A 16,611-nucleotide genomic window follows, 5' to 3' on the forward strand; every position below is an offset into this window, starting at 1 on the left:
CTTAATATGGTGCAGTATCGCAGGTACAGTATAGACAGCTGCAGCGCAAGCTTCCATAGCACACAGACTTAATATGGTGCAGTAGTGCATGTACAGCATAGGCAGCTTCAGTGCAAGCTTCCGTAGCGCACATATTTAATATGGCTCAGTATCACAGGTACAGTATAGACAACTGCAGTGCAAGCTTCCATAGCACACAGACTTAATATGGCGCAGTATCGCAGGTACAGTATAGGCAGCAGTGGAAGCTTTGTCTCAACTAAGAACAGTTACAGTTCAACCTACAGCAGGGCAAGCTTCCCTCACACACACAGCATGGACACCAAATGTGACAGCGGGGCGAGCATCCCACAAATCAGAACAAGTGCATCACAGGCAGCATCTATAGTGCAAGCTTCAACCTTACCCGCAAGGCAACCAAACACCATAACTTACACCTGGCAAAGATCACCTGGGATTCAGGAAAGTGATAAAGACCCAGCTCTTCCCTAAGTGACAACTCTTTCACCCCTAAACACTGCCAAGCAGTGTCAGACTTTATTCTTAGCAACACACTATCGCCTCGGGTGTAGAATTAGCACAAAAGCCTTAACTTGGCAAGAACGTGTGATCAATGTCCGAGCTCTCAAAATTATAGTGAAACCTAAAAAAAGGGGTGAATTATCCCTTTAGGACTCGAACCCTCACACACCCGAGGGTGACATGCTTCATCATATGGGTTCCTCCTACCAGTAGGAAATCCTAGTCCTACTGGGAGCTACAACTTCTTCACTGTGAGGAAGGAGCTCAAGGATGTGTTCATAAATGTTCAATCATGGAGTCTGGATGCTAAAATCCCATATGTGAGGCTTACGGTGTAGCGAGGGTGCAGCGCAAAGGAGAAATGTATTAAGAAAAATGTGAGATATAGGTGAATGTTAAAACTGCTTAGGTAGATGCACAAAAGTAGTTTTATTGGGGTGCTCTCACTGGCAGGGTTAAAAAGCAGTGCAAAGAGTAGTATGGATTTACAACTCCTCTAAAAATGGGTCGACATGTTTCGGCCTATTGATCAGGACTTTGTATCAGTGGCTTTCTTCAGGACCAGAAATAGTGTTACTGTTGCTGCTGCAAACATAATATGAAGTGATAAAAGGAATGATACAACACCAGTATTCCTGCGGCGTGATGTCGGGTATTCCTGGGAATATCCTCAATAGTAGGATATGATGCCTCACCTCAACCGGGCAGGCAGCTCAGGGAAGCCACTGATACACAGTCCTGATCAATAGTCACTACACCGTAAGCCTCGCATATGGGATTTTAGCATCCTGACTCCATGATTGAACATCTATGACAACATCCTTGAGCTCCTTCTTCACAGTGAAGAAGTTGTAGCTCCCAGAAGGACTAGGATTTCCTACTGGTAGGAAGAACCCATATGATGAAGCATGTCACCCTTGGGTGAGTGAGGGTTCTAGTCCTAAAGGGATAATTCCCCCTTTTTTTTAGGTTTCACTATCATTTTGAGAGACCTCGGACATTGATCACGCGTTCTTGCCAAGTTAAGGCTTTTGTGCTAATTCTAGACCCGAGGCGATAGTGTGTTGCTGATTATGTTTAGGGGAAGTTTCTCCTCGCTGGTTTTTAAATCAGATTCCCTGGAACCCTAACTCCACCAGTTTTGTTGTTACAACCTTTATTCTTAAACTTCTATCATTCACTTTGCGTGTAAACGCAGTTACAAGTTTGCGGCAGGGAAACCCCTTCGCTTCTCAAGCATGACACCAAATGACTTCCATCATAAACCACACTACAAACCCACACTCTACCAACCAAGCAAAATGAACAGAGCAGCACCGTACCTGCCAAACCCCCAGAAGCGCTGGTAAAGGTCAACGCGTTGTAGTACCTGCGTGGTAAAGGCATGCGTGGTAAACAAAGGTGGGTTAACGTCTTATAATCCAGACTCTGGCCGTGAAAACCGAGAAGACGCCATCTCTGATGAGGGTTTTTCTGACTTCCAGAAACCTGCAGGAAAAACTCTGAGCTGGAGCGAAGGGCTCTGGTCGGGATATAATGAGCAGAGAGTGACTTTGTCAAATTCTCTGCAGAGTGGAGAGCTCTGTGGCAAAGCCAGTGTTTGGCAGTGAAGGCCAGTGCTGGGACCCGAGATGAGAGAAGGTTCTGGAACGTTTATTAAGACCTAGCATGGTCAAAGGGGCAGCCTTTGGAATGCCTTGAAGCCTGGCCAGGAGGTAAGCCGACAGCCCTGCGGACGAGGATTACTGTAATCAAGCGTTGGCATATTTGGGGATTGAACAACAGTTGTTTTGTTGCCTGGAGTTGGGTGAGCCCAAGCTCCTTCGGACATCGTGCCGCGGCTTTTCAGACAGTAAGGTCTCTAGTTGGTCATTGTTTGGATGGAGGGAGTTTGTATTCCATCTACTTGGGAACTGGACACAAACGTCTCTTGAATTGAGCCTACGAGATCGAGGAATCCCTTTCTAATCTTAAAATGAGCGGAGTGTCATTGGCATAAGTCTAGGGTCTTGGGTTGAATAAGTGGACGAGGTCTGCCAGGGAGGAAACATAGATGTTGAATAAGGTAGGGCTGAGGGCAGACCCTTGAGGGATGCCATGTTGGACATCCTTCGAGGAGGAGCAAAGACGAGCCACAGTTGCAACAGGAGGAAGAGTGCGCCAACGTGGAGGCTGTAACACCAATGCATAGCTGATGGTTGGGGAGAATGCTGTGTGACCTAGTCAGAGGGAGCCGAGAGGTTTAAGAGAACCAAGGCATCTCATTGTACGGCCATAGCAATGCAAGCTTCATCACACATGCAACTGGAACACCACTTGAATAAACCGTGCATACTTCCCCAACTGACCCCACCCCACATACAGCACTGACCGGAGAGGAGCAAGCCTCGCTAACACGCACACTATTGGTTCAACACTTGCAGCAACAGTCAAGAGTCCATCACTTACAGAGCGGACGCAGCACCGCAAACTTCACTCGCAAAGAGAATGGATATAGCTCAAGCAGCCAGGCCACAAAGCCAAGATCCTGCCTGTGATTGCATACCTGTGTGCTAACTGTGCATAATGTGTGCATATACAAAGAGGTTAGTTAGCATGGTGCTGTTGGCTACTGTCGCTGTAAAGAAAGCTGGCTAACTGTAAGAACAACGACAACAACTAATTGAAGACCGGTGCCTGGTCACCAGCCAACGAGACACTGAAAAAATACATTAATTGGAAGATTGAAGAAACCATGGACAATGACCATAAAAAGACTGGAGGCGTCATGGCCAACACCCATCCAAAAACAAAGAGCTGGAACAACAACCGTTTGACCACTGATCGAACGATGGACAAGCGCCACTGGAAGACTCGAGGAGACGTAAACAGCAGTCGCCAAACACTAAAAGAGCTCTCGACAACAGCCATAGCAAGAATATAAATAAATAAATACGCAAATACAAGAACCAAAGACAACAATGGTTGAAAGACTGAAAGAGTCACAATCCAATGCAGATGAAAAAAAAAGAGTTCCATCGAGCAGGACTAAACACCTGTTACATGCCAAAAAACACACCAATATGTATTGCGTGCCACATAATTGGCTGCGATTACTTTAATTACACTCTTTCTTGGTGGATATATGTCAGAATATAATTGGCAAAATAATCATCTAACATAAATATTGTGTCCTAAATATTGTTTACAGAATTATAATCCCATTAGGTGTATATTTCTTATTATTAACTCCAATAAGCAATATTTTTGTAAATGACATTTAGGACACAATGTTTGTGTCTGACGATATTCAATATGTGTTCATTTGGCACCATACCTTAAATGACATTACAACAGAATCTACATAGACCTACAAATGTGGCAGAAATATAGAAATACAGTCAAAAATAGTTTCAGATACCACTTTATATCTTAGCCTTGCGAAGTGACATGCTAAGTGTATCTTTGCTCCCGCTGCTGAGGTGCCAAGTTTGATGAAAAGGTGGTGATAACAGTGCTTAATTTGAGCCGGTTGTTCCCAATGCTCGGCACCAGCATTTAACTGTCAACACCAGCACTTGTTACAGTCCACCACATGGTGGTGCTGTCCGTCTAATTTCGAAATGAACTCAACAACAGTTTTTTAATATACATTAACAACTAGTAATACCTGCCACACAAGCCTTATAGCATTGGGTGGTCTGGAATCGTCTGAATTGTCACACTTGTAGGAGTGTTAGGGTTAGTAGTTGTGTTGGTACTGTCATTGGCAGCAATGGCAGGGTGGTGCAAGCTACAGGGGCCTCCTTTGGTGTCACCAAATACCCAGATGATGGGAGGAACACTTGCAAATAGTTTAACCAGTGGCAGTCGCTCGGGGAAGCATTCCAACCTATGTTGATCTTTTTTTCCCCACTAGGCCACCTTAGTTTAGACCCAGCCATATGCAAATCAGCCACCGTGTAGCTCCAATAGGAATAGTCCCACCAGAACTGCCAGGCCAGGTCCTCTCTGAACTGGAGCACAAGCATCCCAGGACCGGTTTCGGCCTGTCTGGGGCTCGCATGGCAGGTATAGCTTGGTTCCAGTGGCACAGTGTGCACGGGACCCACGTCTGGGCATACCCGGTGCACTTACGAAGTTACATCTAGCACATAAAAGGTGATGGGAGAATGCTTGCAAATAGTATAAACACTGGCATTTGCTCAGCTTAGCATTCCAACCCATAGATTTTATTTACCCATGATGCCACCTCAGATTAAACCCAGCGACAACACCTGCTCCCAGTCATGACATAATTGTGAGAAAAGAAATTACTGAATAGCCGTGAAATGATGCATTTTGCAGCTGAGCCACAGTGGAGAGGAAAGTTACTCCCCTGTGCCCACAGCTCTACAGACTGCTGATCCCACAGGCACTCTGAAAGTGTGTTAGCACCGGTGCATGCGACTGGTGTTGGCACACTGCACCGGGACACAATGGGAACAGTTAGACCAGGACCAGATGAAGGATAGCTGCTAGAACCCTAATCGAGCCGACACGTTATACACCCTTTCACTTTAGAAACCTCTGCGTGGGCTGTTATAAGACGTTGGAGCCCTATCCCCGTTCCCATATCGGACAGATGCAGAAGCATCTGTGTATAGTTGCCGGATGAAATCGATTATAGGCAGATCATTTCCCATCCCTTATATACCAGAGCTTAGAGTGGAAAACACAGTCAAATGCTGCTGAAAGATCCATAAAGGCGAGATAGATTTTCTAACCCTTTGCTCTAGTATATTTGTCCATAATTATTGAAAGGTTAAGGCACCGATCTACGGTGCTTTTTCCCCGCTGGAACCCGTACTGAGGCTGCATTAGTATTTTCCAGTCTGGTGCCCAGGCCTCCAGCCTGGATACGGGAAGTCGGCCCATAAGTTTCGCTGTTGTGTCTAAAAGTGAAATAGGCCTGTAGTTCTTAGAACTTCCCCTATCTACCTTTTTGTGAATCAGGACAATTACGCTGGTTTTCCAGGAGGGTGGGGGGCCTGCTATGGCTATAGTATTAACCCCTTAACCGCTGGGCAAATTCTCCCGCAGTGCGGGAGAATTAACGAGTGGGCGGGGCTGTGTTGGCCAACGGACGTGCGCAGCACCAGCGAGGTAGTGCCTGTGTCGGCCGTTGGCCGACGCAAGCACGGAACGGGCTAAATACATTGGTCAGTAGAGGAACCCAGAGATATACATTGTCCTGCAAAAAAGTCTATTGGGCCGGGGGTGCCTTCCCAGTACTGCAAGCCGCTAGCCCATTCCTCACTTCTATAATTGAGAAGGATAAGTTGTCCTGGTTATTGGAGAGTGTAGTTGTGGGTGGTTGGACAACAGAAGAAGTGGGGGAAAAGATGTTTGCCTTGCCACGGGGAAGCCAAACAGGTTGCACAGCGGGAGCGTTTCAATGCACAAAGATTGTTACTAGGAGGCAACTTTCAACCCTCCGTTACTCCCCCACACCCCGGGACAAGATTAGAAAATCTATCACTGGAACCATGTATTAAACATTTTTAGAGGACACTAAACGGGCTGTCCTCTAAGCATGATATACACTCCTTAGCGCAAGTGTGAATATGCCACACACGTGGTAATTTTTTACCACTCACTAATTTCTGCACTCATATTCACTTTTTGGAGAGGTCCTGAAGAAAGCCCGTCCATTTTTTCTTAGGGCTGAAACATGTCGACCAACTGACACTATTCGCAACTACACATAGTAACTGGAATATACTGTCCACTCTCTATTGTAATTTTAATCATACCGCAGGGCTCCAAGAATAAAACAAATGGTAGTATACTGGAGGTATTTTTAATAGTAAACTCACACACATAATCGCACATCAAACCACCTCAAAAAACAACCCACTCCACTGTCACCCAGGTGTCGCAGCATAGCCAGGTAGCATTCGGCTGCCTGGCTGGAACCCGATGATGAAGCATGACACCAACCAGGTTGGTGTGTGAGGGTTTTATTAACAAACCTATGAGGTGCCACTCGATCACAAACGTCAGACAGTAGGCTACTGCTGGCCGTCTTCTTTTGTTTATCAATGCAAAGTGTTCCACCCATTCCTCTTCACCTACATTAATATCTAGGGTAGGGTCCCTATGAGTCTTAAAGTAGGGCGAGTTCATTATTACCCAGAACTCTCTGCTGTTCCCAGACAATGCTGCGTGCTCAAGCTTGGCCCACACCTCCTCCCTCAGGGCCCTCTCCCTGTCCCTTCTTTTCTAGTTTGTATTGAGTGCGAAGTGAGGCAATTTGGGCCGGGTTTCTCGGTTGAGCTCTGAAGGCTTTGATAAGGGCCTTCCTGGTTTTTGAGCAGGGTTATGCACCCAACATCAAAGCACCAGCTAGGCCACTCGCTGCAGCCAATGGGGACAGAGTTTTGGATTTAATTGTGACACAATCTGTACTGGTTGCTTTTGTATACTGATTGCACACAAAGAAGACATATTTTACTTCTTTTATTTAGATTTTTGTTAAAAAATTACATATCGCCTCAGCTTCAGGGAGCTTGAGGTGAGTAAATAAAAGATGTAGATAGTAGGAGGGTGACAGACTGGCCAAAGAAAAGATCATGAGGAAGAGTCAGTGGGCAGGAGCAGGGTGGAGGTTGGTGGGTGGTTGTGTGCATCTGTGGAGGGTGGTGTGTCATGTGTGGTGGGTGGATGTATGTATATGTGGAGGGTGGTTGTATGCATGTGTTGGGTGTGGTTGTGTGCATGTTTGGAGTGTGGTTGTGTGCATCTGTGGAGGGTGGTTGTGTGCATGTGTGGTGGGTGGATGTATGCATGTGTGGAGTGTGGTTGCGTGCATGTGTGGAGGGTGGTTGTGTGCATGTGTGGTGGGTGGATGTATGCATGTGTGAAGGGTGGTTGTGTGCATGTGCGGAGTGTGGTTGTGTGCATGTGTGGAGGGTGGTTGTGTGCATGTGTGGAGGTTGGTTGTGTGCATGTGTGGAGGGTGGCTGTGTGCATGTGTGGAGGGTGGTTGTGTTCATGTGCGGAGGGTGGTTGTGTGCATGTGCGGAGTGTGGTTGTGTGCATGTGTGGAGGTTGGTTGTGTGCATGTGTGGAGGGTGGTTGTGTGCATGTGTGGAGGTTGGTTGGGTGCATGTGTGGAGGGTGGCTGTGTGCATGTGTGGAGGTTGGTTGTGTGCATGTGTGGAGGGTGGTTGTGTGCATGTGTGGAGGGTGGTTGTGTGCATGTGTGGAGGGTGGTTGTGTGGTTGTGTGCATGTGTGGAGGGTGGTTGGGTGCATGTGTGGAGGGTGTTTGTGTGGAGTGTGGTTGTGTGCATGTGTGGAGTGTGGTTGTGTGCATGTGTGGAGTGTGGTTGTGTGCATGTGTGGAGTGTGGTTGTGTGCATGTGTGGAGGGTGGTTGTGTGGAGTGTGGTTGTGTGCATGTGTGGAGGGTGGTTGTGTGGAGTGTGGTTGTGTGCATGTGTGGAGGGTGGTTGTGTGCATGTGTAGAGGGTGGTTGTGTGCATGTGTGGAGGGTGGTTGTGTGCATGTGTGGAGGGTGGATGTGTGCATGTGTTGAGTGTGGTTGTGTGCATGGGTGGAGTGTGGTTGTGTGCATGGGTGGAGTGTGGTTGTGTGCATGGGTGGAGGTTGGTTGTGTGCATGTGTGGAGGGTGGCTGTGTGCATGTGTGGAGGTTGGTTGTGTGCATATGTGGAGTGTGGTTGTGTGCATCTGTGGAGGGTGCTTGTGTGCATGTGTAGATGAACAATCTCTAAGTCTTGGAGTAGTCGAGTCACATAGTCTTGGTACTTGACCTGAGATAACACAATCTGGTGCCAAACCGAGGCATGTGGAGTAAACTCTGCTATCTTTGAGTCTTCTTAGCTTACACATGTACAAATGCTCCCCAAACCCCAAGAAATTAGTTTTAAAAAGCAACTGAAAAGCATTCTCCCTGTGAAGGCGCTATATATCCTAGACAAGCGTGTTAGCATAGCATTCATACATGCACCCTTGCAGGCAGAGCTGCACACGTTAGGTACACGCGGAGTGGCACACCCATGCATGCAGCAACAACCACCTGCTGAAGAAACACTGACCGTGCCTTAGGGCCAGAGGGATGAAAGGAGGGACGGATGAAAGGCGGGCAAACAGATGGGTGAGAACATGCTTGAATTGCTGCCAGGTGATGGGGATTGCATCTGCAGTTAATCTTAAGCACCTGTTTGGGAGCAATCCCATTTAAATTCGAGAAATGAGTAGAGCAGGTGTGCCCATCCGCTCCTTGGCCTCTTCTTTATGTTAAAACCTGGGGTGAATCTTGTTGACAAATAGGGCTATTTTCCAGTAAGATTCATGATGGGGCTTATTTGCTGTAAACTTGTGAGCAAAGGGCGTAGAGTACAATTCATCAGCCAGCAATTGTGAGAGCTGTACCTCAGCGGCTGCTAGTGAGGGGTGTACCTCAGCGGCTGCTAGTGAGGGCTGTACCTCAGCGGCTGCTAGTGAGGGCTGTACCTCAGGGGCTGCTAGTGAGGGCTGTACCTCAGGGGCTGCTAGTGAGGGCTGTACCTCAGGGGCTGCTAGTGAGGGCTGCACCTCAGTGGGTGCTAGTGAGGGCTGCACCTCAGTGGGTGCTAGTGAGGGCTGTACCTCAGCGGCTGCTAGTGAGGGCTGTACCTCAGGGGCTGCGAGTGAGGGCTGTACCTCAGCGGCTGCTATTGAGGGCTGCACCTCAGGGGCTGCTAGTGAGGGCTGCACCTCAGTGGGTGCTAGTGAGGGCTGTACCTCAGTGGGTGCTAGTGAGGGCTGTACCTCAGCGGCTGTTCGTGAGGGCTGTACCTCAGCGGCTGTTCGTGAGGGCTGTACCTCAGCGGCTGCTAGTGAGGGCTGTACCTTAGCAGAAGCTAGTGAGGGCTGTACCTCAGGGGCTGCTAGTGAGGGCTGTACCTTAGCAGGAGCTAGCGAGGGCTGTACCTTAGCAGGAGCTAGTGAGGGTCCTCAGGGGCTGCTAGTGAGGGCTGTACCTAAGCGGCTGCTAGTGAGGGCTGTACCTCAGAGGCTGCTAGTGAGGGCTGTACCTCAGGGGCTGTTGGTGAGGGCTGTACCTCAGCGGCTGCTAGTGAGGGCTGTACCTCAGCCGCTGCTAGTGAGGGCTGTGCTTCAGCGGCTGCTAGTGAGGGCTGTGCCTCAGCGGCTGCTAGTGAGGGCTGTGCCTCAGCGCCTGCTTGTGAGGGCTGTACCTCAGAGGCTGCTAGTGAGGGCTGTACCTCAGAGGCTGCTAGTGAGGGCTGTACCTCAGTGACTGCTAGTGAGAGCTGTACCTCAGCGGCTGCTAGTGAGGGCTCTACCTCAGCGGCTGCTAGTGAGAGCTGTACCTCATCAGCTGCTAGTGAGGGCTGTACCTCAGCGGCTGCTAGTGAGGACTGTACCTCAGGGGCTGCTAGTGAGGGCTGTACCTCAGGGGGCTGCTAGTGAGGGCTGTACCTCAGCAGCTGTTAGTGAGGGCTGTACCTCAGCGGCTGCTAGTGAGGGCTGTCCCTCAGCGGCTGCTAGTGAGGGCTGTACCTCAGCGGCTGCTAGTGAGGACTGTACCTCAGCGGGTGCTAGTGAGGGATGTACCTCAGGGGCTGCTAGTGAGGGGTGTACCTCAGGGGCTGCTAGTGAGGGCTGTACCTCTGCGGCTGCTAGTGAAGGCTGTACCTGAGCAGCTGCTAGTGAGGCGGTTCCTCAGCGGGTGCTAGTGAGGGCTGTACCTCAGCGGCTGCTAGTGAGGACTGTACCTCAGGGGGTGCTAGTGAGGGCTGTACCTCAGGGGCTGCTAGTGAGGACTGTACCTCAGCGGGTGCTAGTGAGGGCTGTACCTTAGCAAGAGCTAGTGAGGGCTCTACCTCAGCGGCTGCTAGTGAAGGCTCTACCTCAGCGGCTGCTAGTGAGGGCTGTACCCCAGGGGCTGCAAGTGAGGGCTGTACCTCAGCAGGTGCTAGTGAGGGCTGTTCCTCAGCAGGTGCTAGTGAGGGCTGTACCCCAGGGGCTGCTAGTGAGGGCTGTTCCTCAGCAGCTGCTAGTGAGGGCTCTACCTCAGCGGCTGCTAGTGAGGGCTGTACCTCAGGGGCTGCTAGTGAGGGCTGTTCCTCAGCGGCTGCTAGTGAGGGCTGTACCCCAGGGGCTGCTAGTGAGGGCTGTACCTCAGCAGGTGCTAGTGAGGGCTGTACCCCAGGGGCTGCTAGTGAGGGCTGTTCGTCATCAGCTGCTAGTGAGGGCTCTACCTCAGCGGCTGCTAGTGAGGGCTGTACCTCAGGGGCTGCTAGTGAGGGCTGTACCTCAGCAGGTGCTAGTGATTGCTGTACCCCAGGGGCTGCTAGTGAGGGCCGTTCCTCAGCAGCTGCTAGTGAGGGCTCTACCTCAGCGGCTGCTAGTGACGGCTCTACCTCAGCGGCTGCTAGTGACGGCTGTACCTCAGGGGCTGCTAGTGAGGGCTGTTCCTCAGCGGCTGCTAGTGAGGGCTGTACCCCAGGGGCTGCTAGTGAGGGCTGTACCTCAGCAGGTGCTAGTGAGGGCTGTACCCCAGGGGCTGCTAGTGAGGGCTGTTCCTCATCAGCTGCTAGTGAGGGCTGTACCTCAGGGGCTGCTAGTGAGGGCTGTTCCTCAGCAGCTGCTAGTGAGGGCTCTACCTCAGCGGCTGCTAGTGAGGGCAGTACCTCAGGGGCTGCTAGTGAGGGCTGTTCCTCAGCAGCTGCTAGTGAGGGCTCTACCTCAGCGGCTGCTAGTGAGGGCTGTACCTCAGGGGCTGCTAGTGAGGGCTGTTCTTCAGCGGCTGCTAGTGAGGGCTGTACCCCAGGGGCTGCTAGTGAGGGCTGTACCTCAGCAGGTGCTAGTGATTGCTGTACCCCAGGGGCTGCTAGTGAGGGCCGTTCCTCAGCAGCTGCTAGTGAGGGCCGTTCCTCAGCAGCTGCTAGTGAGGGCTCTACCTCTGCGGCTGCTAGTGAGGGCTGTACCTCAGGGGCTGCTAGTGAGGGCTGTTCCTCAGCGGCTGCTAGTGAGGGCTGTACCCCAGGGGCTGCTAGTGAGGGCTGTACCTCAGCAGGTGCTAGTGAGGGCTGTACCCCAGGGGCTGCTAGTGAGGGCTGTTCCTCATCAGCTGCTAGTGAGGGCTCTACCTCAGCGGCTGCTAGTGAGGGCTGTACCTCAGGGGCTGCTAGTGAGGGCTGTACCTCAGCAGGTGCTAGTGATTGCTGTACCCCAGGGACTGCTAGTGAGGGCTGTTCCTCAGCAGCTGCTAGTGAGGGCTCTACCTCAGCGGCTGCTAGTGAGGGCTGTACCTCAGGGGTTGCTAGTGAGGGCTGTTCCTCCACGGCTGCTAGTGAGGGCTGTTCCTCAGGGGCTGCTAGTGAGGGCTGTACCTCAGGGGCTGCTAGTGAGGGCTGTACCTTAGTGGCTGCTAGTGAGGGCTGTACCTCAGCAGCTGCTATTGAGCTCTGTACCTCATCAGCTGCTAGTGAGGGCTGTACCTCAGTGGCTACTAGTGAGCTCTGTACCTTAGCAGGAGCTAGTGAGGGCTGTACCTTAGCAAGAGCTAGTGAGGGCTGTACCTCAGCAGGTGCTAGTGAGGGCTGTACCTCAGCGGCTGCTAGTGAGGGCTGTACCTCAGCGGCTGCTAGTGAGGGCTGTTCCTCAGCAGGTGCTAGTGAGGGATGTACCTCATCAGGTGCTAGTGAGGGCTGTGCCTCAGCAGGTGCTAGTGAGGGCTGTACCTCAGTGGCTGCTAGTGAAGGCTGGACCTCAGCAGCTGCTAGAGGGATGTACCTCATCAGCTGTTAGTGAGGGCTGTACCTCAGCGGCTGCTCATGAGGGCAGATGCTAGTGAGGGCTGTACTTCATCAGCTGCTAGTGAGAGTTGTACCTCAGCGGCTGCTAGTGAGGGCTGTATCTCAGCGGCTGCTAGTGAGAGCTGTACCTCATCAGCTGCTAGTGAGGGCTGTACCTCAGTGGCTGCTAGTGAGGGCTGAATCTCATCAGGTGCTAGTGAGGGCTGTTCCTCAGCGGCTGCTAGTGAGGGCTGTACCTCAGCAGGTGCTAGTGAGGGCTCTACCTCAGTGGCTGCTACTGAGGGCTGTTCCTCAGCGGCTGCTAGTGAGGACTGTACGTCAGCGGCTGCAAGTGAGGGCTGTACCTCAGCAGGTGCTAGTGAGGGCTTTACCTCAGCTGGTGCTAGTGAGGGCTGTACCTCAGCGGCTGCTAGTGAGGACTGTACCTCAGCGGCTGCTAGTGAGGGCTGTACCTCTGCGGCTGCTAGTGAGGGCTGTACCTCAGCGGCTGCTAGTGAGGGCTGTTCCTCAGCGGCTGCTAGTGAGGGCTGTACGTCAGCGGCTGCAAGTGAGGGCTGTTCCTCAGCAGGTGCTAGTGAGCGCTATCCCTCAGCGGCTGCTAGTGAGGGCTGTACCTCAGCGGCTGCTAGTGAGGGCTGTTCCTCAGCGGCTGCTAGTGAGGGCTGTACGTCAGCGGCTGCAAGTGAGGGCTGTTCCTCAGCAGGTGCTAGTGAGGGCTCTACCTCAGCGGCTGCTAGTGAGGGCTCTACCTCAGCGGCTGCTAGTGAGGGCTCTACCTCAGCGGCTGCTAGTGAGGGCTGTACCTCAGCGGCTGCTAGTGAGGGCTGTACCTCAGCGGCTGCTAGTGAGGGCTGTACCTCAGCGGCTGCTAGTGAGGGCTGTACCTCAGCGGCTGCTAGTGAGGGCTGTTCCTCAGCGGCTGCTAGTGAGGGCTGTTCCTCAGCGGCTGTTAGTGAGGGCTGTACCTCAGCAGGTGTTAGTGACCAACAGTTGTAACTCTCCGTCGTGACATCTCACAATGACATCATATAAGGGAGGCCGGTACCTGCGTCCATCCCAGACGAAGCCCGGGCATCTCTCCCTCGAACCCGTGCCAGGTCAGGACTGTAAACTTTAAACTACGTACCTCAGGCTGTGCAGGAAACTACTGAGTGGACTATGAGCACGAGAAATGCCATAAAGAGACCCGTTGAGCTGCTCAAAGCTGCCACCCTACTGAAAACCATCAACATGTTCATCCATCACACTGCGAAGCGCTACGTCCCACGCAGCCCGGTGGACTCCACTCACCACAAGGAAACACTTCCCACAGAGGATCAAAACAAAGACAACACCCTTCCAACCACACACCCGACACCGCGTACTACCCATGAAGGCAAGCGCTTCAACGCCCCTATTTAGGGGTCCGTGAGCACTACACAACCTGTTACTCTACAATACACAGAGCTCTGCAGCTCACACATGAACCCACCAAGCTTCCTCTTGTGCTCTTTTGATTTACAATAAATTGTTAGCTCTTATCTTAACAAATGAGTAGTTAATGCATTTGGGACCAAAAGCTGTAGCATTCCACATAATTCCATAAGGGTTGGGAATAAGTGAAGACCGTGGCATATTTCTGTAGGACACGCCCTGTCCGGCGTAGATCTGTTTATAAATGATTCAAACAGAACAGGTACTTACTCCACGCCCACGAAAGTGCTCTCTGCCTTGGAAGGAGTAGGAAAGCACTATACAACTACCAGTACAGTGTTTCCTTTTACTACTGCCTTCCTTTATTCTCTTCAGACTTTCTGTAGTGCTCTGAAGTTGCACTGCAGCCAAAAGCACTGTGCAAATGAATTCTACAAATACATGCATGCATAATATATATATATATATATATATATATATATATATATATATATATATATATATATATATATATATATATATATATATAAATAAATGACATGGAGTTCTTTTTACTTCCTACAGTAATTACACCCCAAGGAGACATAGGTCAGTGGGTTAACGCACATGCTGTCGAGCTCTGCATGCACTCTGCAGGTCACTCTGCAGGTCACGATAGTCAAACTTTGAATCTCTGTAGGTTCACTAAGTGTTTCATCTTCCAAAGTCGATAAACTGAAACACTGAGTACAACCTTCGAATTGAGCAATTCAGCAGTCACAGAGTGTTATGTATAATTATGCATTTGTCACACTTGTCACATAACTAGGGGTGGGCGATAAATTCTGCTCTGCCGACTAAGTTCACTGAGTTTTGCCCACTCCGTGTTACGCTTGTAATGCGAAGTTCTGGCAAAACGCTGCGAACCGCCGTGTGCTGGAGTTTTTTCCTCCGCGTGGCTCGCCAATGTTGGCGAGTGCGAGCGAGAAGTGGTGTCCTCTAGCGCAATTTTCAGGCGCAAGGATGATACCCAGAGAGAGACTTTCTCAACGTGGGCGGTCACGGGCAGTTTGCAACCGTTCACAGTGAGAAAGCTGCCACTTGACTTTGAAAATCTACTCGAGCAGCAGAAAGAAGCCACGCCCTGTGGCGCGCTGCATGGTGCCGTTTGCACTGATTTTTGCAGTGTGGAACAAGCTCCCAGTGCTAAAAATCAGCGTGATGTGACGATTCCGTGTGACGATTCCGCCCGCTTACGGAACTCCGCCGACTCTCGCTGAGTTTTTATATAACTCCGCAGAATTCCGTGGAGTGAAACAATGGGAGTTCCGCCCACCCCTAGGACATAAGCTGTCGTCTGCTGCATAATGTGCAGATTTTAAAGAAACAAATATTTATTTGTAGCTCAACTAGATCCAAAGTTATTAAAAACTCTGCCCACGTGTTACTGGCCCGTAGAAGGCCCTCTGCAAAGGTTAACTGGTGACCTTTTAGTTGCCGATTGCTGTTAGGTGTTAAAATGGTACTAAAGTAGTGAAACTGTCGTGAAAGATAAAGACAAAGTCGACAATTAAGACTGTCACAAAATGTGCCGCATAATGAGTCATTTCCTGCCGCATAATTTAGCAACCAGTGCAGCATAATGTGGCCAATAGCATTGCTACAAAGCTGCACGGCGGTTGTAGCTAGCTCTGGTGTAAAGAGCTAGTTTATATCAAAAGATACACACATTAACACGAAGAGGCGTGTGCTCACTGCTTCTAGGCGCTGTGCCTTGATCAGTGAATACTCGCCTCCGGTGGTGAAGGGACTAATTCACAAGCACCTGTTCTTGTCTCCTGGGACTGTATAAAATGCATTTTCTGCATCATTTCAGCCTTTACATTTCTCACCTTCAAACTTCGGAGCCCACGGGAGTCTTCAGTGTAGCCACGCACAGAGCACACTCACCAGGCGCGCGCACACTCGGCGCCTGGAGAGAGTGCGCGCTGCACTAGGCGCTAGCCTCTCGCTCATTCTGGGTGAAGAAGGTGTGAAAGGGCGCGTCTGGGCACCTCACTCTCTGCAGCTCTCCTCCACTGAGAGAAGGGGTAGATTTCTGGGGTAAGTGTGAACACGGAACCCGGAGAGCTGGCTTTTACCTAGAGCTTGCTCACCTTGTGTGATCTTGGACAAATTTTGTTTGTTCCCCTCCACACACCTGCTAATTTAGCTTCGAAGTTCGGGGATTCTCTGAAATGAGCTAAATTCCGAAGTTAAGTGCTATCAAGTGCCCTGAAGCCGCCGTGCATGGCGCTATATAAAACAAGCACTTTTTTAAAAAAAGTTGAAATTCCGTGCAGGGGTCTAATCTTACCTTGAGAGGCGACCACTGCCGCTGCACAGAGGGCCAGCAGGAGCCCCTCGAAGGAAGGCATCCTTTCCGGGGTGCGGGGCGCCCCTCTGCCTGACCCTGGGTACCAGCCGTGAGGATGCTCCGGTGTGCAGGCTGAGGCCGGGATGCTGCTGTCTGTCTGTCCCCTCCGCTCCACCTCCCTCTGTGCCCAGCCGAGGGGGGCGCTCGTTAAAAGGGAAATACGAGCCCGGGCGGGCGGGGGCGGAGACAGGTAGTGGGGCCGCCAGATTTACTGAGCTGGAACCGGATCACAACAGAAGCGGGAGGGGGGGCGGGGGGCTTTCATTCCTCGCCCACTTCATTTCTGCAGCTGTGCGCTGAGCTCACGTGCCTGCTGGGCACCGGGGCGGCGGGGCCGCGACTGGCACCGGGCGGGCATTCCACCGGGGGCCGACATTCCTCTGGGCTAAGTCCGCCTTCAGGGATCGGATAACTCCCCATAATTCAAGGAGTACATTTATGTAGCGCTTACTACCACGAAGTAGGGCGCTG

The 16,611-nt window shown here is 51.2% G+C and overlaps 1 protein-coding gene across 1 annotated transcript in view; it reads right to left on the reverse strand.

The window, feature by feature from the left end:
* The window catches only part of CILP2 (cartilage intermediate layer protein 2), a 72,927-nt gene extending 56,677 nt beyond the window's left edge, over window positions 1-16,250 (reverse strand). Inside the window, exon 1 of the mRNA XM_078670714.1 lies at window positions 16,081-16,250. Coding sequence (XP_078526840.1) covers window positions 16,081-16,141 — 61 coding nt within the window. The 5' untranslated portion in view covers window positions 16,142-16,250. The remainder of the gene's footprint in view (window positions 1-16,080) is intronic.
* Between the last annotated feature and the right edge of the window lie 361 nt (window positions 16,251-16,611).

The sequence above is a fragment of the Lissotriton helveticus genome, chromosome 12, assembly GCF_964261635.1.
Source record: "Lissotriton helveticus chromosome 12, aLisHel1.1, whole genome shotgun sequence".
NCBI classification, from domain to species: domain Eukaryota; kingdom Metazoa; phylum Chordata; class Amphibia; order Caudata; family Salamandridae; genus Lissotriton; species Lissotriton helveticus.